General features: G+C 40.5%; 1 protein-coding gene across 1 annotated transcript; it reads right to left on the bottom strand.

The window, feature by feature from the left end:
• Positions 1-280: 280 nt before the first annotated feature.
• rubcnl (rubicon like autophagy enhancer) lies at positions 281-17,170 on the bottom strand. Its single transcript, XM_034078714.2, has 16 exons — positions 17,087-17,170; positions 14,556-14,733; positions 11,524-11,791; positions 10,991-11,118; positions 10,652-10,731; positions 9,883-10,147; positions 8,460-8,499; positions 8,316-8,376; positions 6,805-6,932; positions 6,503-6,567; positions 6,392-6,431; positions 5,932-6,009; positions 4,705-4,813; positions 4,133-4,342; positions 1,690-1,780; positions 281-890 (listed from the first exon to the last, which is right to left on the bottom strand). The coding sequence occupies exons 1-16, from the start codon at positions 17,087-17,089 to the stop codon at positions 787-789; spliced, it is 1,848 nt and encodes a 615-aa protein (XP_033934605.1). The 5' UTR covers positions 17,090-17,170; the 3' UTR covers positions 281-786.
• Positions 17,171-25,535: the final 8,365 nt, after the last annotated feature.

Here is a 25,535-nt window from a genome sequence, read left to right as displayed (position 1 = left end):
ATACCTGTACTTTCTACTTCTTACATGTTGAACTCAAATACCTGTACTTTCTACTTCTTACATGTTGAACCCAAATACCTGTACTTTCTACTTCTTACATGTTGAACACAAATACCTGTACTTTCTACTTCTTACATGTTGAACTCAAATACCTGTACTTTCTACTTCTTACATGTTGAACACAAATACCTGTACTTTCTACTTCTTACATGTTGAACTCAAATACCTGTACTTTCTACTTCTTACATGTTGAACTCAAATACCTGTACTTTCTACTTCTCACATGTTGAACTCAAATACCTGTACTTTCTACTTCTCACATGTTGAACTCAAATACTTGTACTTTCTACTTCTCTCATTTCCCAAACAGCTGGTTCCTTTAGTCTGAATGTGTGTTGGTGCGTGATCATTATTCTTTAGAGTCACTGCGTGCCTATTGGTTGGAACACGATCCGTGTATCCATCACTTCCTGGTCTTCTCTAAAGAAGAGGGACCAATGGAAACGTTGTCATGTTGCCGTGGAAACATTCATTAGCTAACAATGACATTATTGTTCTATTGATATAAAGGGAGGTCAGGTACTCTTTAAAACTGCTGCTAGTTATGGGTACTTTCTACTGAAGGACACTTCAAAGCCTCTTTACTTTCACTTGAGTAAAGAAGTTTCGTCAGTACTTCTACTTTTACCAGAGTACTTTTAAACACGAGTATCTGTACTTCTACTTGAGTAAAGGATGTGTGTACTCTAACATCTCTGATGCTGAATCATAAAGGTTTTTCAGACGTCACTTCGTGGATCCATCAGGATGTTTTCTCCGTGATTTGATGCGTTCACACTTCGGACACCTTTTCTCCACAAAGCAGTGTTTGTGGAAGCACGCTCTGCAAACTGTGACACAAACACACAATATCAATACAGTGTTTATAGAAATAATCATTTTTTGATGAGAATTAAGTTGATTTTATAACACATTTTTGAAAGATACATTTACATTAGATGTTACTTGTCAGACGCTTTTATCCAAAGCAACTTAGATCCCCACGGGAGCAGTTTGGGGTGAAGGGTCTCAGGGACACAACGACATGCTGACTGCAGAGGGGTTTGAACCTGTGCTCCCCTGATCCCAACACCAACGCACTAGCTACTGTGCCACACGCCTCCGTACCAACATGATTTCTCTAATCTGGTGTGGGCTGATGTTAGCTCCATGCAGTTTTGCACAATAGACAGACTTATCACATCTTAAATCTCCTCAGAGCGGATGTTTCCAATTCAGAGAAACTGTCGTAGTTTTGTGGATTGAATTTAGAAAGATAACTTAAATAAAACTCATTTGTTGGCTCTATGTAGTCAGTGGAAACAGATTATAAACACAACACTGATATATTATCTTCTATGTTGACAAGGGGAACTTTTAAGCTTTTTATTTGGAGAGGGTGTGTGTTTATACTTGTAGATTTAAGCAACATTTGTATTCTCTTTTTTCTCTGTCTTGGTCTCCACACTATCACCAGTTTCATTACCTCCCACTGGAGTATTCATTATTCATTCTTAATAAAAAGTATATCTTGAAATATTGAAATGTGACATCATTGCTGCCTATCTGTGCCTTCATGTTACAGTATCCGTTGTACATCTTACATATTTGAATTGATATGATAAGTATTCAGTGTGTGTCAATGCACACCTGCACAGCGCCTGCATGTTTCTCTCTGGAAAGGAAAGATGACGTCTTTCTCTCTGCAGAACTCACAGATAAAACCTCGAGCCAGACACAACTGTGAAGAAAAATCAGAAGAAATGTTAAAATGAAAGAGTGTATGTGATGTAGTGAGTCCAGAGATTTGGATTTAATCCTGAAGACGGAGGAACAAGAACAGAGTGGTGCCGTTCTGTGTGGGTCCCTGAAGGCAGCATCTCCCTGGTCCAATGGGATCTCTTCATGTTATTTTGGATTATGTAAGAAAATAATGTCTGTCAAACAAACTGATACTTACACGTTTAGTTCAGCAGGAAAGTCTCCACATATTAACACCACTTTATGATTTCTGAAGTAAAAAGCTAATGTTGGGCTATAAAGGAACTACAGCACGGTCACATGACTTCACGTCACCACCGCTAAGCTAAAGGTGGCTAATTTTGGGCTATAAAGGAACTACAGCACGGTCAGATGACTTCACGTCACCGCCGCTAAGCTAAAGGTGGCTAATGTTGGGCTATAAAGGAACTACAGCACGGTCACATGACTTCACGTCACCACCGCTAAGCTAAAGGAGGCTAATGTTGGGCTATAAAGGAACTACAGCACGGTCACATGACTTCACCACCGCTAAGCTAAAGGCGGCTAATGTTGGGCTATAAAGGAACTACAGCACGGTCACATGACTTCACGTCACCACAGCTAAGCTAAAGGAGGCTAATGTTGGGCTATAAAGGAACTACAGCACGGTCACATGACTTCACGTCACCACCGCTAAGCTAAAGGTGGCTAATGTTGGGCTATAAAGGAACTACAGCACGGTCAGATGACTTCACGTCACCGCTAAGCTAAAGGAGGCTAATGTTGGGCTATAAAGGAACTACAGCACGGTCACATGACTTCACGTCACCACAGCTAAGCTAAAGGAGGCTAATGTTGGGCTATAAAGGAACTATAGCACGGTCACATGACTTCACCACCGCTAAGCTAAAGGCGGCTAATGTTGGGCTATAAAGGAACTACAGCACGGTCAGATGACTTCACGTCACCGCTAAGCTAAATGCGGCTAATGTTGGGCTATAAAGGAACTACAGCACGGTCACATGACTTCACGTCACCACAGCTAAGCTAAAGGCGGCTAATGTTGGGCTATAAAGGAACTACAGCACGGTCACATGACTTCACGTCACCACCGCTAAGCTAAAGGTGGCTAATGTTGGGCTATAAAGGAACTATAGCACGGTCACATGACTTCACCACCGCTAAGCTAAAGGCGGCTAATGTTGGGCTATAAAGGAACTACAGCACGGTCAGATGACTTCACGTCACCGCTAAGCTAAATGCGGCTAATGTTGGGCTATAAAGGAAATACAGCACGGTCACATGACTTCACGTCACCACAGCTAAGCTAAAGGAGGCTAATGTTGGGCTATAAAGGAACTACAGCACGGTCACATGACTTCACGTCACCACCGCTAAGCTAAAGGTGGCTAATGTTGGGCTATAAAGGAACTACAGCACGGTCACATGACTTCACCACCGCTAAGCTAAAGGCGGCTAATGTTGGGCTATAAAGGAACTACAGCACGGTCACATGACTTCACGTCACCACCGCTAAGCTAAATGCGGCTAATGTTGGGCTATAAAGGAACTACAGCACGGTCACATGACTTCACGTCACCACCGCTAAGCTAAAGGAGGCTAATGTTGGGCTATAAAGGAACTACAGATCGGTCACATGACTTCACGTCACCACCGCTAAGCTAAAGGAGGCTAATGTTGGGCTATAAAGGAACTACAGATCGGTCACATGACTTCGCGTCACCACCGCTAAGCTAAAGGTGGCTAATGTTGAGCTATAAAGGAACTACAGCACGGTCACATGACTTCACGTCACCACCGCTAAGCTAAAGGAGGCTAATGTTGGGCTATAAAGGAACTACAACATGGTCACATGACTTCACGTCACCACCGCTAAGCTAAAGGAGGCTAATGTTGGGCTATAAAGAAACTACAGCACGGTCACATGACTTCACGTCACCACCGCTAAGCTAAAGGAGGCTAATGTTGGGCTATAAAGGAACTACAGATCGGTCACATGACTTCACGTCACCACCGATAAGCTAAAGGAGGCTAATGTTGGGCTATAAAGGAACTACAGCACGGTCACATGACTTCACGTCACCACCGATAAGCTAAAGGAGGCTAATGTTGGGCTATAAAGAAACTACAGCACGGTCACATGACTTCACGTCACCACCGCTAAGCTAAAGGCGGCTAATGCTGGGCTCTAAAGGAACTACAACTAGGTCACATGACTTATTTTTTGTTGTAGAACAAAATGCTCATAGATCTTATTTTAGGCCAACAAGCAAAATCACAATCAGAAAGACCTCCAGACCAGGGGACAGGAAGTGACCTCAGCACTGACCTCACAGCTCTCCACGTGTTTTAGGGCGGTGTGCAGCAGCGTTTTGGCAAGCGACCCCAGCTGACCCTTCTTCAGCCGCTGCAGGTCGTCCAATGAGAAGATGGGGCATCGCTGCATCAGGTGAGCAGGAAGCTGATCGAAGGTCACCTGAGAGGAAAACCTGCAGGTGTTCAGCAGCTTCTGTATGTCCATCAGCTGATCCTGGACCTCCTGCAGCAGGGCATCAAGAAAAAAAGTCAATATCGATTAAAAAACATCAACATTTGATTACATGTATTTAAAGTATTTTACTAGCTTCACAATAAATATGTACTTATTCTATCAGAAATTATTATAGTAAAGTTTCCAATATCATAATAAAAATAATAAATATATTAATACAAATTATAATAATTTCCATTAAAAAATCATAGTAGAAATAATAATATATATTTAAAAACATAAATGAATAGTAGTAGAAATATTCATTTATCCCTATCAAAAATATCCTTATAAAAATAGCAATGTAAAACAACACAAATGATAAATAAAATAATTATAACAATGATAATTCTTATAATTATTGATCTCACCCTGAACCTCTCCAGCTCCTTCACTCTGCTGTTCAGAGTCTGGAGGTGGAACAGCGGCTGAAACCACAGGGAGTCCAGCAGCTGCTTGGAGAAATCACTCACTGGGTATCTGCAAACATATCATTATATATTATTAATTAATATCTCACATTCATCGTTCCTATTCCCACTGATTGGTTTGTTCTCAGATTATTAACTATAATATGATGAATAATAAGGCTTTACTTGAATTGACCGTAAGATTAATAGTGTGTTAACGGTATCATGATTAAAGGTCACCTATCATGCTATTTTTAGACAATAGCATAGGACTCAGATATATAACAATTTATAAAAAACATGTCTATGAAGTGTTTTGCTCAAAATACCAAACAGATCACCCATTCTAGCCATGCCTCGTATCCCTCTATTTCACTTCCTGTTTCTAAAGTGCTGATTTGGGGGATAAAGCTTTAAAAAAAAAAAATTGATTAAAAAAAGAGGGGCGGAGCTTATGCGGGAGATTCTACCGGCAGATACTGCCGTGATGAAACGCCATATCATGGATTATCAAGGCTCTGAAACAGTCTGGAGCTCAAAGGCTTTCTCTCTTGCCGGTTACACCACAAGGTGAGTTCCTTTCTACTTCCTGCTTCTTCACACACATGCTCTCCAGTACAGGTTAGCTCTGAGTGCTAGCGATGCTAATGTAAACACCGACCATATTACGTCCAAAACAGTCGGGCATTGTTTCTGATAGCAACGTTTCTGATTGGCCCGTGGGTCCACATTTCAGATGTTACGTCATATCGGACGCAAATCTGGATCAGCTCCGTTGTTCCCCGTTTTTAGAGATTTGGGTACGGAGGAAAAGAGAGAGGGTTTGTTTTCTGACGCTTCGGGAGTTCCCCGACACACCGGGGACACATGGTGATGGATCAAAGACATCACAACGTGCATTTTGCGTGATAGGTCCCCTTTAAAACTTAATTATTATTATACTCTTTACTTGTAATTGCTTTGAGATGCGTCCTTTATTTTAATGTATATTTATTTGTTATTAACAATAAAAACAAATCCCACAAATACATGTTCCTCACAACTATAGTTAAAACGGGAATTAAACAGGCTTTCCAACGGTATAAGATTCATTATACAAATAGGCATTGTTACAACAAATACATATGAACTCAAACACACCTGTTGGGCTGTTTATTAGCAGCTGCATTAATATGGGTGCTTGTATACCTGTTGAAGTCCCAGCAGGTCAGAACTCTTCCAGGAATCACAGCCTCCGAGCCGCCGTGACAACATTCACAGAAATATCTGAAAAATAAATATAATCAAACCGAATAAATGCATTCTCATGTACTTCGGGGCTGATGGGATGGACGCAGATCTCTTTTGTGCAGTTAATTGTATTTTTAGGGACATTTCATGTCCATAAAAAGAAACGGCTGACTCTAAACCACATTTTTTACATTTCTATCAATAATTTAAACAATATATTTGACCTATTAAAAACATAAGAAGGCAATCCAAACTAATTTGATGTTCATGTATGATACTGAAACGATGAATAAAACATTTAAACAAAACAGAAAAAATGCAAACATTTGATTAATCTAGTTTCTTCTTCAGATATTTATGTTTGCCTCAAAAAGCAGTAGACTTTGAGCGTGGGTAAAACATGGATGCTTCTACGTACCTGCCGAGATAGTCACAATACCGCAGCTTCTTGATATATCCTGCAGGAAGAGAGAGGAGCTTTTGATCAGCTCATACTTCTGATTATTCATATTTATTTCACAACACTCACTGTGCTCCAGTTCTGTCCCGCAGCCGGCACACAGGAAGTGCTGCAGAGCCACGACCTCACCGCGTCTGGAGGAGGAGAGACACTGTTAACTCACTGTGTGTGTGTGTGTGTGTGTGTGTGTGTGTGTGTGTGTGTGTGTGTGTGTGTGTGTGTGTGTGTGTGTGTGTGTGTGTGTGTGTGTGTGTGTGTGTGTGTGTGTGTGTGTGTGTGTGTGTGTGTGTGTGTGTGTGTGTGTGTGTGTGTGTGTGTGTGTGTGTGTGTGTGGTGTGTGTGTGTGTGTGTGTGTGTGTGTGTGTGTGTACCTGAGTGTGGGCTGCACAGTGATGATGATCTTGTATGCAGGGGGTCTCCAGATCAGATCTCCTCTCCTCTCCCTGATCTCCTCCCCCAGAGCGCTGCTGGTCAGAGGCAGCTCGCAGAGACCTGGCAGCTGGAGGAGAGGTCCAGATCAACTCAGATCAACGTACAGTATCATAATCTATCGTGTTGTGTGGTATAGTATGCTAATGTATTTTAACATACTATACTGTATCTCTTTTCTGCATGTTTTGTATGGCTCTGTTATTCCATTATGTTTACTTATTGTGTTCTTTATTGTGTCTTCTTATTAAAGGTGGGGTAGGTAATTTTGGAGAAACCAGCTGGAGTGCGCGAGCATTTGAAAATACACAACCGGAAAAAATCTGCCACTTCTTCCAACACACACGAACGCGCACATGACCAATGAGGGCACGAGGTCAGTGTGTGCCCCGATGGAAGGCTGACAGGCAGGTAGGCCGTCCAGTTACTTCAGCCGGCTCAGATGATTGGTCGTGCTTTTCACAGCGCCACGGCTTCCACAGATGACGTTTTGTCAAAGCACTTCAGATATTCATTGCTATCGGAAGAACTAAAGAGTTCTCATGAACTAAGTTCTGATGAACCTTTGTGGGAAAAGTACTGCGGTGTGAAAGCATCTATTCTCTATAAGCAGTACTTTTACTGTCACTACTTTCACTATATTTTGATGAGAATACTTTTCTACTTTCACTTGAGGAACATTTTGAATGCAGGACTTTTACTGTAACAGAGTATTCCTACACTCTGGTACTTCTCCTTTTACTCAAGTACAAGATCTGAGTACTTCTACTTTTACTCAAGTACAAGATCTGAGTACTTTTACTTTTACTCAAGTACAAGATCTGAGTACTTCTACTTTTACTCAAGTACAAGATCTGAGTACTTCTACTTTTACTCAAGCACAAGATCTGAGTACTTCTACTTTTACTAAAGTACAAGACCTGAGTACTTCTACTTTGACTCAAGTACAAGATCTGAGTACTTCTACTTTTACTCAAGAACAAGACCTGAGTACTTCTACTTTTACTCAAGTACAAGGTCTGAGTACTTCTACTTTTACTCAAGAACAAGACCTGAGTACTTCTACTTTTACTCAAGTGCAAGACCTGAGTACTTCTACTTTTACTCAAGTACAAGATCGGAGTACTTCTACTTTTACTCAAGTACAAGATCTGAGTACTTCTACTTTTACTCAAGTACAAGATCAGAGTACTTCTACTTTTACTCAAGTACAAGATCTAAGTACTTCTACTTTTACTCAAGAACAAGATCTGAGTACTTGAGTAAATACTGAGTATTCCTACACTCTGGTACTTCTACTTTTACTCAAGTACAAGATCTGAGTACTTCTACTTTTACTCAAGTACAAGATCTGAGTACTTCTACTTTTACTCAAGTACAAGATCTGAGTATTCTCCCACAATAATCAGTTCTGAACCCCCAGCTGATTTCCTGCTCTCTGATTGGCTCTCACCTCTTGTGAAGGAAAGTGGCGTCTGAACTCCAGCACCAGCTGCTCGGCCAGCGCCACCGCACTGCATCATGGGAAAAAAACTCGAGACTCACAATATCTGAAGGAATGTGAATATTTAAACCCATCATGTTTGGGGTTTCTTACTTTCTGAGGGAGTCTCTCTGCATGGTGTCCACTCCACCGTCTGAAATATTAGAAACACATAATTAGATATTCAGGAATTCTGGGTAATTTAAGAAGTTTTGATTTCAGCTCACTTTTTTTTACCCAATCTTTCAAATTGATGTCTGGTTGGATTTTGACTAACATCATTAGATATACTTTTTATTTTATTATTTATTTATTTATTTATTTATTTATTTAATTTATTTATTTATTTTATTTATTTTATTTATTTTATTTATTTTATTTATATATAATATATAATAATTTTTTTTTTTTTTTTATTTCATTTCCTTTTTATCACCACTGTAAAGTTTCTTTGAGCGCCTGAAAACGTGCTTAGAAACCAAATGTATTATTATATTCAGGGTTAATTGATTAAATGCTAATCTACGGCAGTGTTTCTCAAAGTGGGGCGAGAGGCATCACAGGGCTAGAGACCAGGAGGAAAAATGGTTATTAAAAAAAAAAAAAGTGCTACAGTGCAATTAAGTCTGGGTCTCTGTGTTTTATTCAAGCTCGGTTCTGTGTGTGTGGAACGTCCCATTTTGTGTGCGTGCGCGCGAGAGAGAGAGAGCGTTGTTGTTAGCTTCTGGTGCTAGCGAGCTACGCTAACGGATATAAGGAGCTTTTTCAACAACCAGGTGGAGGAGAGTCCTCTCCTGTCAGACTGAGAGGCTCCGTGAGCTAAAGGACTCTCTGAGTGTGTTAACTTTAGTCTAAGTTATCTCAGTGGTCACGATTAATGTAAACAATTATTTCCGAGGCACACGTTTATATGATCATTATAGTTATACAAAAACAAGAGAATAAATGAAAAACAGGTATGAAATACTATATGACAGTAAAACAAGAATAACGTTTAAAAGGAGAGTGATTTGTAAAATATCCATAAAGAAAAAGTAAATCACCAGATTGATGCTTTTCACTTCAACATTTAAAAATAAATCTTCCCGGTTTGAGCACCCTCTATGAAACGTCAAGCTGCCCCACAGCACCCCCACAATAAATCTCTGGCACCGCCACTGAGCCTGCAACCCCGTTTTGAAGAGATGTGCAACATATTGATGCATTTTAATAAATGTTAACTTGGCCCATTACGTGACTATTTGTGTGGGGGGCCGACTTTTTCTCCAAAGCGCACATGACCGACTGACAGAAAAAGTTTGAGAACCACTGCTCTTCACGGTAGTGGAGTGGAAATACAAGTTCTACTTACAAATATAACAAATATAACGAAACAAGGCAAATAAATATGCTATTTAAAAAGAAAACATATAGATAAATCCTGCATAGATTGTAACTTTTCCTTCCTGTTACTCTTCTTTATTCAATATATATAGATATATATATATAAAAGATAGATATATATATATATATATACATATATTATATCGTAATGTACCTTCGAACCCGCTGTCAGTGGAGAGGATGTAGAAGGTTTTTGGAGGATGTTGAACTTCCTCACTTCCTGTTTCCACTTCATCTTGTGTGTGTGTATGAGCAGAGTGTGTCTTTCTATAAGATGTGTGTGTGACGTGTGCATGTGGCACTGTGTTGCTGTGTGTGTGTTGTGTGTGTGGGTGTGTGTGTTGCTGTGTGTCCATGGTCCACTTCACTCCCTCCAGAACCTCCAGCATCAGGTCCACCACCACGAAGTGAGCGTTCTCCTGCAAAAGGTTTACACGTCGACACAGGTCTGTAGTTCATATTCATATTGATAGGGTATTAGATGAGATTTGCCCAGAGAATATGAGATGAAACTAAGAAGAAACGGACCTTTCCCGTGACATGAGTCTGTTTGTATAACCATGACGTTTCCCTGCACACAGTCATGCTTTGACACATGTGATGGATAGGTAGGTAGGTAGGTAGGTAGGTAGGTAGGTAGGTAGGTAGGTAGGTAGGTAGGTAGGTAGGTAGGTAGGTAGGTAGGTAGCTAGCTAGAAGGTTTAATGAGAGGAGATAAGATGAAACTAATAAAAACATGGACCTTTCCATGAAAAAAGTCTCACACTCTGAAACTCACCATAACTTCAAATAGTGATAAGCATCAGGAGCTTGATTTTACTCAGATTAAACATTTTGACGTCATTATTATAATAAAACAACAACAACAACAACAACAAAAACAACAACAACAACACTGTAACAGGAATACATCAGAAACACACCTTGTCCAGATCACAACAACTCCTGAAGATTTCTGCAGAGCATTCTGGGATATCACTGCTGCTCCTCTCTATACTGAGGCCTGACACACACACACACACACACACACACACACACACACACACACACACACACACACACACACACACACACACACACACACACACACACACACACACACACACACACACACACACACACACACACACGCTATATAAATAAAGTTGGATTGTATTTGATTAGATAAATATGCTAAATGCTTCTTTAATGACCCATATACAAGTTTGTGTATTTCCACAGCTAAGCTTTAGATCCTCCACCAATGATCACATGTTTTCTACCTGTTGTGGGAGGGGCATCCCGGCTGATTAGGCCCCGCCCCCTCTGCCCCTCAGCCAATCCCTGCTCTCCTATGGCGCAGGTCGACTTCCTGTCCTCCATGCTGGATGAAGTCATTTTTTCTTTGTCTCTAAAAAATGTGTTTCAGATTAGATAGCATCATTAGCATCATTAGCATTATTAGCATTATTAGCATTGTGCAGAGTGCAGGTAGAAGCCAATGAGATGTCGTTAGCATCTCACCCAGGGGTGTCAAACATTTGCAAAGTGTAAAATAGTTGCCATCATCTTCAAGAGAATGTTTGGACATGTGCAAGTAAATACAAATAGAATAGAAATAGTGCAAAAAGAGTCGATATACATAAATATATAAGTAAATGGAATATGATATATTGGATAAATAATTTAAACAGATGTATGTTATGGGTGCTCTTTACAGAGTGCAGGTGTTAGTCTTATGGTCTGTGGAATGAAACTTGTGGTTTCATACATTTATCTGTGTATATTATTTTTGGCACAATTGCTTTTTAGTTACCCGAGTGGAGGGGAAGTTTTATCCCAGGAGACGGGTCTGAATCGTCTGGAGAGGATGGGTCTGCTCCTGCGAAGAGGGAAATGTTTCTCTTCTGGATCCAGGAGACACTTCCTCTCTTCCTCACCTCCATCAGCGTGAGTATTATGGGATGTTGGGTCTACGTCTGGCTGTAAACATCGACGGTTATAGGTTGTTTCTGGTGGGGAGAGAAGGAGAAGTGGAACTGATCCAGAACCAGTTTCCTGACGCTGAACGGGTGAAGAATCTCCTGAGAAAGAGGAAACAGACATCAGAGGTGAAGAAGTACTCAGACAGAAAACAACATGTTCTCTGTCGTTTGAGGGTCCTTTTACTATGAAGTCTGTATTCAACTGGTACCACTGTAGCATACATTAAACGCCTCTAGGTACTACTTACTTACGTTATCCAGTAATAACTCAGGGTACTTAACCTACGTTGCTTTGAAACATACCTAACTTCGGCTAAGTATATATCATAATAGTGTTGTCACGATACCAACATTTTGGTTTCGATACCAAGTCAAGAATTGCGATTCCGATTATTTTTCGATACTTTTCTTAAAAAAAGGGAAACAATCTTAAATGTAATTATTGTACTTTATTTCACACCAGAACCAGAACCATAATACACACTTTTAAACAATGAGAACAATAAATAAAATAAATGATAAGAATTCGTATTAAATAAAATGAATACATTTCTTACACAGGCCTCGTGGTGTCCGTAGGCTTGCCCTCACTGTCAGAGATATCGCTCAAATACTTCCAATTTTGTTGTCAACAAGCCGAGGCGCAGCGGCAGTTGCACTCCCACTTGCAGCCATGCTTCTCGCTTTCTCACATGGTCTGGTAGCTAGCGCGTGCACGAGAGAGGGGAGGGACTTAGAGTGTGCTTGAGAGGGGAGGGACTTAGAGCATGCTTGAGAGGGGAGGGACTTAGAACGTGCTTGAGAGGGGAGGGACTTAGAGCGTGCTTGAGAGGGGAGGGACTTAGAGCGGGCATGAGAGGGGAGGGACTTAGAGCGTGCTTGAGAGGGGAGGGACTTAGAGCGTGCTTGAGAGAGGAGGGACTTAGAGCGTGCTTGAGAGGGGAGGGACTTAGAGCGTGCTTGAGAGGGGAGGGACTTAGAGCGTGCTTGAGAGGGGAGGGACTGAGAGCGTGCTTGAGAGGGGAGGCACTTAGAGCGTGCTTGAGAGGGGAGGGACTTAGAGCGTGCTTGAGAGGGGAGGGACTTAGAGTGTGCATGAGAGAGGGGAGGGACTTAGAGCGTGTTTGAGAGGGGAGGGACTTAGAGCGTGCTTGAGAGGGGAGGGACTTAGAGCGTGCTTGAGAGGGGAGGGACTTAGAGCGTGCTTGAGAGGGGAGGCACTTAGAGCGTGCTTGAGAGGGGAGGGACTTAGAGCGTGCATGAGAGAGGGGAGGGACTTAGAGCGTGTTTGAGAGGGGAGGGACTTAGAGCGTGCTTGAGAGGGGAGGGACTTAGAGCGTGCTTGAGAGGGGAGGGACTTAGAGCGTGCTTGAGAGGGGAGGGACTTAGAGCGTGCTTGAGAGGGGAGGCACTTAGAGCGTGCTTGAGAGGGGAGGCACTTAGAGCGTGCTTGAGAGAGGAGGGACTTAGAGCGTGTTTGAGAGGGGAGGGACTTAGAGCGTGCTTGAGAGGGGAGGGACTTAGAGTGTGCATGAGAGAGGGGAGGGACTTAGAGCGTGTTTGAGAGGGGAGGGACTTAGAGCGTGCTTGAGAGGGGAGGCACTTAGAGCGTGCTTGAGAGGGGAGGGACTTAGAGCGTGCTTGAGAGGGGAGGGACTTAGAACGTGCTTGAGAGAGGGGAGGGACTTAGAGCGTGCTTGAGAGAGGGGAGGGACTTAGAGCATGCTTGAGAGAGGGGAGGGACTTAGAGCGTGCTTGAGAGAGGGGAGGGACTTAGAGCGTGCTTGAGAGAGGGGAGGGACTTAGAGCGTGCTTGAGAGAGGGGAGGGACTTAGAGCGTGCTTGAGAGAGGGGAGGGACTTAGAGCGTGCTTGAGAGAGGGGAGGGACTTAGAGCGTGCTTGAGAGGGGAGGGACTTAGAGCGTGCTTGAGAGAGGGGAGGGACTGCAGGCACGGCTGCAGTGCAGGGAGTGGAAGCAGAGCGCTGAACACACACGGCTCTTATTAAAACGGCGCTTTCTCACCGAAGTACTTTCCCCCGTCATTCTTAAAGTACCGATACTAAAGAAACGGAGGAATCGTAACGTTTTTAACGGCAGGGTATCGCGGTACCTTTCGAGTATCGGTACACCGTGCAACACTATATCATAATTAACCATTATCTATTCCTTAACGTAGCTACTAGTTATCTTACATAGGTAGTTTCAAAATATACTTGTTATAACCCAAACAACGCTCTTGTTTAGCTTAACTATGTAGTTATGCTAACCATGTAGTACCATAACGTAACTTAACGCAACGTAACTGGATGTTATGAAGCCAGACGAATCAGAAATCAGTGCTGTGCGTCAAATATTTCAGGTTCCAACTTGACGTAGCGTGCTGTAGTGTGCCGTATCGTGCCGTATCGTGTGTATGGTGGTGTATTGTGGCGTACTGAAGCGTAAGGCAACATGACGTGATCTAATGTAACGTACGATTGAAATATCTGTGCTTTGGGACCAATCAAAGATTTCAGCTTCTATCGCTACGTATCGTGCCGTACCTGGCGGAGGGGGCCTCATCTGAAGCACACTTCAGCTTACACGCAAATGCGGCGCAATTAAGCGCAACAGTTTCGCCGCTGCGAGGCTCGTATTTTCTAACACTCTATCAATGCTACTACTGGCTGTTCATCAATCCTTTTAATGTTGTCTTTTAACCTGCACTATATCTGTGTTGTAACGAGGTACATTTCCCCACTGTGTGACGAATAAAGGATTTCTTAATATTGATATTCGGTGGATAATCTTCTCTTTGTCTCCAGAACCTAAAGCTGCCCCTGTTCTCTGTAAAGCTGTTGTGAGAGTGTGTGTTGTGTTACCTGTTTGTGTCACAAGTGTGTCTTCAGGTGTGTGTGTCTCTGCAGAATCCACACACCAGCTGATGTACCTGTGTGTGTGTTCAGACGGAGAAATATCCACACACCCTCCCATCAGCACAGAGGAGGAGAGGCACAGTTTCTCAATGACTTTGGTGGAAACATCCTGCTGCAACTCTTCCTGTGATGAGAACACAGGAAACAGTTTAAGGATTAAAACACATCCTTTACTCAAGTAGAAGTACACACATCCTTTACTCAAGTAGAAGTACAGATACTCGTGTTTTAAAATACTCTGGTGAAAGTAGAAGTACTGACTAAACTTCTTTACTCAAGTCAAAGTAAAGAGGCTTTGAAATGTACTTCAGTAAAAAGTACCCATAGCTAGCAGCTGCTTTAAAGAGTACCTGACCTCCCTTTATATCAATAGAACAATAATGTCATTGTTAGCTAATGAATGTTTCCATGGTGACCAACGGCAACATGACAACGTTTCCATTGGTCCCTCTTCTTTAGAGAAGACCAGGAAGTGATGGATACACGGATCGTGTTCAAACCAATAGGCACGCAGTGACTCTAAAGAATAATGATCACGCACCAAACACACATTCAGACTAAAGGAACCAGCTGTTTGGGAAATGAGAGAAGTAGAAAGTACAAGTATTTGAGTTCAACATGTGAGAAGTAGAAAGTTCAGGTATTTGAGTTCAACATGTGAGAAGTAGAAAGTACAGGTATTTGAGTTCAACATGTGAGAAGTAGAAAGTACAGGTATTTGAGTTCAACATGTAAGAAGTAGAAAGTACAGGTATTTGAGTTCAACGTGTGAGAAGTAGAAAGTACAGGTATTTGAGTTCAACATGTAAGAAGTAGAAAGTACAGGTATTTGAGTTCAACATGTAAGAAGTAGAAAGTACAGGTATTTGGGTTCAACATGTAAGAAGTAGAAAGTACAGGTATTTGAGTTCAACATGTAAGAAGTAGAAAGTACAGGTATTTGAGTTAGAAATGTGAGAAGTCAAAGTAAAAAGTCGTCAGAAAAATAAGTAAAGTACTAATACGAGAAACATGTACTTAAGTACAGTAACAAAGTATTTGTACTCCAATACTTCCCACCTCTGACAGTTACCCGAACCTGGATTTATTAATTTCCTGAAATGTTGCTGCACTACATTTTAGATTGTTTTGTTTGTTTTGTACAAAGAAAGGATTTGTTTAAAACAACGAATCAAATATCACGGATGCTGATGACGATGACCTGCAATTTTATTTTCATGAACAATGTATGCTAGAGGGGGGTTGGACCAGAAACGTTTTAAAGCTTCTTCTTCTCGCCCCTTTTTAACATGAGGGAAGAAAATAAATACATTATTTATGCAGCCGTTGTCTTTGTCTTATTTCTTAATATTTGTTGAGATTTGTTTTAGGAACTTAGTTTCAACGTATTAAATGTTCGATTCACGATACATTACATGTAACTGATGTAAATATCTTGTACTTGAGTAAAGTACTCATATCTTGTACTTGAGTAAAACTAGAAGTACTCAGATCTTGTACTTGAGTAAAAGTAGAAGTACTCAGGTCTTGTACTTGAGTAAAAGTAGAAGTACTCAAATCTTGTACTTGAGTAAAAGTAGAAGTACTCATATATTGTACTTGAGTAAAAGTAGAAGTACTCAGATCTTGTACTTGAGTAAAAGTAGAAGTACTCAGATCTTGTACTTAGTACTTGAGAAGTACTAAGGTCTTGTACTTGAGTAAAAGTAGAAATATTCAGATCTTGTACTTGAGTAAAAGTAGAAGTACTCAGATCTTGTACTTAGTACTTGAGAAGTACTAAGGTCTTGTACTTGAGTAAAAGTAGAAATATTCAGATCTTGTACTTGAGTAAAAGTAGAAGTACTCAGATCTTGTACTTGAGTAAAGTAGTAGTACCAGAGTGTAGGAATACTCTGGTACAGTAAAAGCATTCAAAATGTTCCTCAAGTGAAAGTAGAAAGTATTCTCATCTAAATATAGTGAAAGACAGTGGAAGTAGTCGTTGTGCAGATTGGTCCATTTCAGAATAATATATATGATATGTTTTATAATGATTGATCATCAAAGTGTTCTCAAAGCTGGTGAAGGTGCAGCTAGTCTGAATGAGAACTGTGTTGTTGTTTACACAAACAGAGTAAACACAAATAGAGTCATGCCAGAATACAGGAATATAAAAACAGGACTTAAATAAAACACTGTCATCATTTTCTGAAATTCTAAATAAAAGTAGAAGAAATCAAATTAAAAGAGTGAGTTTTCTGATATTCAGATATTCAAGGGTTTCAAAAGAGTAAATGTGGGTTATATATATGTGTTAATTTTAGCGCGTAGTCCTTCCTTTAAGAGGCAGATTATTGAACCGCTTCCTGTGTGACTGCAGACTCTGGTTGTGAGCGTTAAAGCATGTTTCTTTATGAGGAGCAAAGTACATCACATCATGAAACACTGAGTAAAGTGTAAAGAAGAATAAAGTACAGAATAATTGATCTTCTCACCATGCTGTGAGTCCAGACTGCAGCTGTCAGAGAGAGAGAGATGAGAAATGAGAGTTCATGAGAAAGAAAGAGCAGGACAACATGAAGGAGGAGGCGTGTTATCTCACTTCCTCTATTTAACCGTGGTTTCTGATAAAACTGCAACAGTCAGCAAAGTGACTCAGGGTCAGTGTTTATTGGTTTAGACAAACTGTTTACTTACAGTATTTACACATTTATCAGAATCAGCTTTATTACTATGGGTTTAGAATATGTACCTTTGTGTACAGTACATGATGCAGACATAAATAAGATAACAAGTAAGAAAAACAACCAAAAAATAAATAAAACTATTATTACTTTAAAGGTCTCCTATCATGCTATTTTGAGGCATATGTTATGGGTCTAAAAACATGTTTATGATGTGTTTTGCTCAAAATACAAACAGATGATGCATTTTAAAAATCCCTCAAACCCCTCTATTCCAGCTGTTAGAGAAACGCGGATTTTGGGTCCTTAGCTTGAAATAAAAAAAAAGAGGAGGCGGAGCTAATGCCTGCTCAGAATTCTACCGGAGATAAAGTTAAATTCTGCTGTGATAAAACGCCATCCTGTTCTAAACCACATCAAGGATTATTTCTGAAATAGTATGGAGCTCAAAGGCTTTTTCCCTTGCGGGTTTATCACGAGGTGAGTTCCTTTCTTTACTTCCTGCTTTTTAAACACGTGCTCTCCAGTTCAGGTTAGCTCTGAGTGTTAGCTTGGCTTGCTAATGTAATGTCCGAGGCTTCAATGATACTTCTGTGTAACTAATGTAAACAAAGACGAGATTACGTCCAAAACACGTCAGGCATTGTTTCTGATATTAACTCTCTGTGGGTCCGCCATCCGAAATTACGTCATATCGGAAGCAAATCTGTATCGGCCAAGCCCCCAGGAAGTGCGCCGGAGTCTGATGAGAATATTCGTTGAGGCAAAATGGTGGTACTACACTTCCTTTAGGTTGCTGGGCCCGAAAACACTTTTTCCCATTGACTTACATGGGGAAAGAGCGGTCTGTAACTCGTTGGATAATTTTTTTTAAACTAAATAAACTACCCAGTATGAACACTTGTATAGCCCTTATTACAAACATTCATTCCTCAAGTTGTAAAAAAGTGCTAATAACGTTATTCTGAGAGTTATTTCCCTCGGCATTATGAACGCGCATCTAACCCACGGGACCGCGCCGCCTGGCACGTTCATGTTACGTGTTCAGCACTACATGCGTTTCTCTTTACCCATGGATGCACAATAACAACGGACCCATATCGCCTTACTGCCCACGGAGCTGTAATAATGGATATATCGCACATGTTTGCTGTAATTCATCATTTGTAAAATATTATACTACATGGGCTGTATGATGTACATCTTGTACCGTAAATGTTGTATTAAATAAAGTTAATATTACCGACGTTAGATTAACGTCCCTGTAGCTTATTATTGCACTAAGAAGCTTATTGCACTGTATATATATATATATATATACAGTGCAATAATTCTTTCATGCTAAATGAAGCTCTGTTGGATATCACTAGATCCTGTTACAGCGTAATATAAGTACATCACGATTGATGTGCACATTAGCATAATTACTGGCTAGCCGCTAGCTGCTAACTGCCGCCTCGTTAATATCAAATCCATCATAATAACAACCCATTACCATGCTGTCATGAACGCGCGGTGCTGTTACGTGTACGCAAATTGACGTGCTTGATGTGAACGAGCATTTTGGTTAAAGTTGCGCATGCGCTATGAGCGCACATACGGGTTCTTCTCAGGCATGCTGGGTAATCTGTGACGTTTCACTCTCTCAAAAGTTGGGCCATTTTATCATCATGCGCTAATGAGCAACTCTCATAGGAACGAATGAGGCCCGCCTCCCAGCTGTATCCAGTTCTTATTATACATCCATGGTATCGGCTCGTTGTTCACCCGTTTTTAAAAGATGTGGGTAGGCTACAGAGGAAAAGAGAAAGAGTTTTATTTTCTGACGCTGCGTGAGTTCCCCGCCACACCGGCGACACATATTTATGTATAAATCATCAATATGATGTTTTACACTTTACAATAAGGCTCCCTTTTGGCAGCTATAAATGTTAGGAACTCGTAAATAAATGGTCTTAAAGAGATGCCAAGCAACATCAAGATGGAAGGGGGGGAATCAACTCAGTGAGCAACAGATACCAAGGATGCTGGCTGATGAAGAACACGAAGTAAGCTAGGTAGCCAATATAAGGCTTAGCAGTACAGATACATGTGGGCTCACTATTTGGCAAGAGGACTAAGTCTTATATTGGCTACTTCATTCCTCAGCCAGCATAGCAAAGATATGTTATAAGTGGTTTATAAATGGTTCTTAATGATTAATAAAGTGTTTACAACCTAATTCATAACCTAATTATTAACCCTTTGTGAATCCTTTATGAGGGTAGTCTTATTGCAAAGTGGTACCCTCACATTCATAGCTAATGTTTACAGAATACATGATATGCTACTCTGTATAATACTGTTGAATTCAGCCATTCTTCAAACTGAGTTCTTGTATTTGTTATATTTAAAGTACAATTTCTGTATTTCATTTAAGTAAATATTTTTGATTTAGTATTTTGAGATCTTCCAGATGTAAAGGTAATGTCTGAAACACTTCATAAAACAAGACTTAATATATATTTGCACCTTTACTGAAGAAAGGACTCACCATGAAGCGCTCATACATGTCCATACTGTACATGTTAGGATCATATTTATATTGCAATAATTGAACCGCTCAGTTCCTCTTTAACTAGAAATCATTTAAGTAAAGTCACGTTTATTTATTATTTGTTTATTAATTCTGCAGGTTTTTATTGTTTTTAATTCTGTAAAATATTCTGTGTGATGTTGCTGAAAAGTAATAACAATAATAATAGCACTATAAATAAATAAAAAAGGAGAGATTTGTGTGTATTTCATTGTAAGATGATGTGAAACAGCAGGACTTTCTGTACAAGGTTATAAAAATGCATCTTCCTCAATCTAACAATAACCCAACGTACGCTTTAAAGAGAGCTGCAGAAACAGGAAGCCAAGGTGCTTTCATTCAAATACAAGAATACAGCTCAAATTAAACCTCTGAGAGGAAACCAGGCCATGCACACACTCTGCATTTAGTATTAACACACGAAAACTTGCTAAATAAATGTATATTTGACACTCTGGAAGACGTCAGGAGATCTCAGGTCTTCAATAGAGTTTAAAGTTTCTTTCTAGGAATATAGTGAGGTCATTTTACAACACTTTAAAGGTCACCTATCATGCTATTATTAGGCAATAGCAGAGGTCTCAGATATATCAAAATATATAAAAAGCATGTCTGTGAAGTGTTTTGCTCAAAATACCAAACAGATCACCCATTCTAGCCACGCCTCATATCCCTCTATTTCACTTCCTGTTTCAAACGTGCTGATTTGGGGGATAAAGGTTTAAAAAAAAAAATTGATAAAAAAGAGGGGCGGAGCTTATGCGGGAGATTCTACCGGCAGATACTGCCGTGATGAAACGCCATATCATGGATCATCAAGGATCTGAAACAGTCTGGAGCTCAAAGGCTTTCTCTCTTGCCGGTTACACCACGAGGTGAGTTCCTTTCTACTTCCTGCTTCTTCACACACATGCTCTCCAGCACAGGTTAGCTCTGAGTGTTAGCATGCTAATGTAAACACCGACCATATTACGTCCAGAACAGTCGGGCATTGTTTCTGATAGCAACGTTTCTGATTGGGCCGTGGGTCCACATTTCAGATGTTACGTCATATCGGACGCTAATCTGGATCAGCTCCGTTGTTCCCCGTTTTTAGAGATTTGGGTACGGAGGAAAAGAGAGAGGGTTTTATGTTCTGACGCTGCGTGAGTTCCCCGACACACCGGGGACACATGGTGATGTATAAAAGACATCACAACGTGCATTTTGCGTGATAGGTCCCCTTTAAGTCACTCATTCCGAACCGTTGTTGTCTTGTGCATAGGCGTTCTAACTTTATTAGAAAGAGTGGTGGGGACACTTTTATCAGATATAAAAAACTGCATTAATTGCCGCCCACAAACAGTACGCTAACAATACTTTCTTTGACATTTAGTTCAGTAACTACGCTGCTGCAAAGCTATTCTCTATTACTAATATTAAACGTGTCCCACTTGGGTTAGCAGAAATACTCCAGAAAGTGGGAACAGTCCTCCAGATTCTCCATGTTCTCTTGCAATCAACCTTTTGGGACACCGGGATTATGGAAACTGATTTCTAAATGTTTTCTTTGTGTGTGAAAAGAAATATCACTCGACACCGGGTTGAGAATCAATAGTCAGGTACTAATTTATTCTTGCAAGAAGGAACAGAGTTAAGTCACATGCAAAGGATATGGTTCAACTCACACACATGAGGTAAGGAGCGGAAGTAACATCAAGCTTATTCTAAAGTCAGGAGTTAAGATCTTTTAGAAAGTCGTTGTTATTTGAGAACAATTCGGACGTTTTTTGGAAGTGAATACTATTTTATTGTTTCTAGAAAGGGAAGACGATTTTCAGAAACATAGGATATTTTTCAGACAGTGGACATAAGTTTAGGAATAGTACAACAAAAGTATGACTTTTTGGGAAGTGAGGATGTTTTAGAAATTTTTTAACATGTTTTAAAAATTTAAAAACTCAATGTACTTGTCGATATAAAAAGAAAATACAATACAAAATAAATGACATTTTGGTGGGGACAATCTTGGAAATGAAAGATATTTTGGTGATTTTTAGAAAGTGAGACACTCTTAACAAAATGAAAGTAAAGGTCCTCAGAAGTCTAGAGTTCCTGTGTGTTGGCAACGCAACTGTAATCAGTGATCCGTGTATCTGCTGATGAGCTGGTTGTCATCAGCTGACTCAGCACACACACACACCCGCACACACCTGCACACACACACACACACACGCACGCGCGCGCACGCACGCACACACACACACACACACACACACACACACACACACACACACACACACACACACACACACACACACACACACACACACACACACACACACACACACACACACAGTGTAATGACATTGCATTGTAAGATGTATCAGAATACAGTACATATATATAAAACGAACCCTTATCATCTTTCCATATTCAAGCAGCACACATATACGTTTTTTTTCACCTTAAATTATCAATCTTTATTTAGAAAGTTTTTCTTTTTACACCAATGACCTACATCTATATAAGTTAATATGGCAACAATGTCCAGTTAGTATTTTGTGTGGTTTCACTGGTTGATATTTGGCTGTGTTCAGATGGGAAGCAGAATTTGAGAATAAACACATCACTGTGAAGTCCTTACAGTATGACCATCAACACTGTGGGAAACATGAACATTTCTCTATTGTACAATGCCTTGTCTTTTATGCTGCTGCAACGCAAACATGTCCCAAATTGGGATCAATAACGTACTTCTTATCTTATGTTATGTTATCAGTAACTCTTCACGTTGAACTGAAGTGCTGCATGCATCGTTTCTGTGCAGCAGAGGGCGCTGATTGGTTGCTTTCCAATTTATAATTTCCCTTCTGAAAAACGTTAATGCTTGAAACCGGGCTATCCTTCAGAATAAAATATGTGATATGAGGAAACAAAACATTTTAGGACTTTAATTAAGTAAAATCAGACAGATACATAAATATATAATATATTAAATACATGTGTTGAAACAATTAAGCCCACGTTACTAAATGTTCACAGAAAAAACACATGTGAGTCGGTACATATTTTCCCGGTATTTTATTTTGAAAGTTAAACCGGATGGACTTTTTGACGTTGTACGTAAAGGGAAGTTTGTCCGATATTTTATTTTGAAAGCCACAACCGGATATTGCTCCCATGTTTTATGAATTAAATTCAAGTAGCTTTATTAGCATGACCCTAATTACATAGCGTATTGCCAACGCTTTGTATTCATTGTGACATATGTACATAAATATACGTTTGAAATGTAGTCTACTGTTAAATTCATAAACAACTAATGCAATATCAACACGTTTTCTTTACAAGGAACACAAAGGATATAAGGAAACATTCACTAGGGAAGGAAAATAAGGATAATAACAATGCTAATAGTCAATTAATAACAACATAATAACGACACACATCTTATTTTGAAAGCATCAACCGGATGTCGTTTCAACGTCTAATCTCTGACGCTTCACGAGCAGTCGACGCACGGGTTGGATACAGTCTATGGTTGGTACGTAGAGAGTCGAGAGGAGGAATCTGAGCGATCTTTCTGGACACACACACACACACACACACACACACACACACACACACACACACACACACACACACACACACACACACACACACACACACACACACACACACACACACACACACACACACACACACACACACACACACACACACACACACACACACACACACACACACACAGCAGATTACTTCGAGTGATGGAGAGGTATTAGTCAGCAGATTACAATGCTAATAGTAAATTCATAATACATTAGAAAATAATAACGCTACACGTACAGAGAATATTTTATTTTGAAAGCATCAACCGGATGTCTTATCAATTACATTACATTCGAATAGCTGTATTGGCATGACCACAAAGGCATACAGTAATGCCACAGCTATGTAGAAGCATAATAATAATAATAATAATTATAGAATATAAGATATAATATAAGTATAATACATTAGAAGATAATAACGTTACACGTACAGGGAATATTTTATTGTGAAAGCTTCGACCGGATGTAGTTCCAACGGCTCACCTCTGACGCTTCATGGTTGGTACGTAGAGAGTCGAGAAGAGGAATCTGACCGAGCTTTGAGTCCCGCTGCACTCGCTATCTTTCTGGATATACAACCACACACACAGACATACACAGACATACACACACATACACACATACACATACACACACACAGACACACCTGGATAACCGAGGGGGATATTATGGCGACGTTGGGCCCGGAGTCGGCGCGTCCTCCCCCGCTCGTGCAGCTCGTCTCGGGGTTTCAGGCTCCTCTCGGAAACCTGCCTCCCTCGCGGGGCTTGGAGCGCGCACTGGAGGAGGCGGCGGCACGCGGAGCGCTCATCCTCAGCGCGAGGAAGCTGAAGGAGTTTCCCCGCGCCGCGAACAACCACGACCTCGCGGACACGGTGGACGCAGGTAGGGCTGCTTTAATTACATCTAACCGGGGGAAAACCGTGTCTTTGGGGCGGTAACGGCTCTCTGCAGCGTGGGAACAGTGATGGTATTTCCGTTAGGTAGAATCAGAGGAGTGGGGAGAGTGTGGGACTCGAACTCGCAACCATGGTGTTGGCAGCTCATGTGGGATGTTGTCATGTTGTCCTCAGATGTGGGAAGTGCTTAAGTACAATTTTGAGGTCATTTTACTTTACTTTAGTATTTATATTGATACTATGTATGTACTATTACTCCACTATATTTAATAATATCTTTAGTTACTTTGTTTGTTTTTAATAGGGATTAGTGTGGGACTCGAACTCGCGACCATGGTGTTGTGGTGGGAAGTACATTTACTCAAGTACTGTACTTAAGTACAATTTTGTACTCCACTGCAATTTTGTAATACCTCACGTTAGTTTTATTTACTTAGGAGTAGGGATGGGTATCATTAGGATTGTATCGATACTGATACTGCTTATTATCGATACCGGTATTTTTCGATATAGTTATTAATCCAACTAGCAATAACTTTATACTGTATGTGTTCTTGAATAGTGCTGTTATTTAGTCCATATTTTCAGTTGCAGTGTCACTTTTATCCTGTATTTTGAGCCTCTATGTTGCATTGTTGTAGTAATTGAAATAACTTGTTTTTTAAAAAACATTATAATTCGTTTTTTGGGAGACTTTGGAATTTGTCTCCTGGGACTAAAGATAGAAAATAACAACTGCAACTCTAGCTGCATTGTCCCTGTTACATAAACAAATAAATATACACATATTTACATCCCTAACTCCAGTTTGACAGGATGCGCACCTGGATGTTCCCTTTTTCATTCTCACCTGCAGAAAACACCTGGATGTTATTATTTTGTAGGACACTTCTGAAGTTCTTTCCAGGGAGTGTGAGCAGGATCTGCCTTCAGTGGAATTCCCCTCCACTTCCTTTATAATCCATTAGAGTTGTAAACATGCATGGAGAGCACACACACACACACACACACACACACACACACACACACACACACACACACACACACACACACACACACACACACACACACACACACACACACACACACACACACACACACACACACACACACACACACACACACACACACACACACACACACTGTTTACATCATAGATAATGGTGAATATGTTGGAATTCAATATCACTTTA

The sequence above is a fragment of the Pseudochaenichthys georgianus genome, unplaced genomic scaffold, assembly GCF_902827115.2.
Source record: "Pseudochaenichthys georgianus unplaced genomic scaffold, fPseGeo1.2 scaffold_470_arrow_ctg1, whole genome shotgun sequence".
NCBI lineage: Eukaryota > Metazoa > Chordata > Actinopteri > Perciformes > Channichthyidae > Pseudochaenichthys > Pseudochaenichthys georgianus.
This window is presented reverse-complemented; position numbering and strand designations above follow the sequence as displayed.

Coding starts and splice junctions, on each gene's coding strand:
- rubcnl (XM_034078714.2), bottom strand. Junction 6,568..6,804: donor ACTGTGCAGCCCACACTCAG/GTACACACACAC, acceptor CTCCTCCTCCAG/ACGCGGTGAGGTCGTGGCTC. Junction 891..1,689: donor AACATGCAGGCGCTGTGCAG/GTGTGCATTGAC, acceptor TTTGTGTCACAG/TTTGCAGAGCGTGCTTCCAC.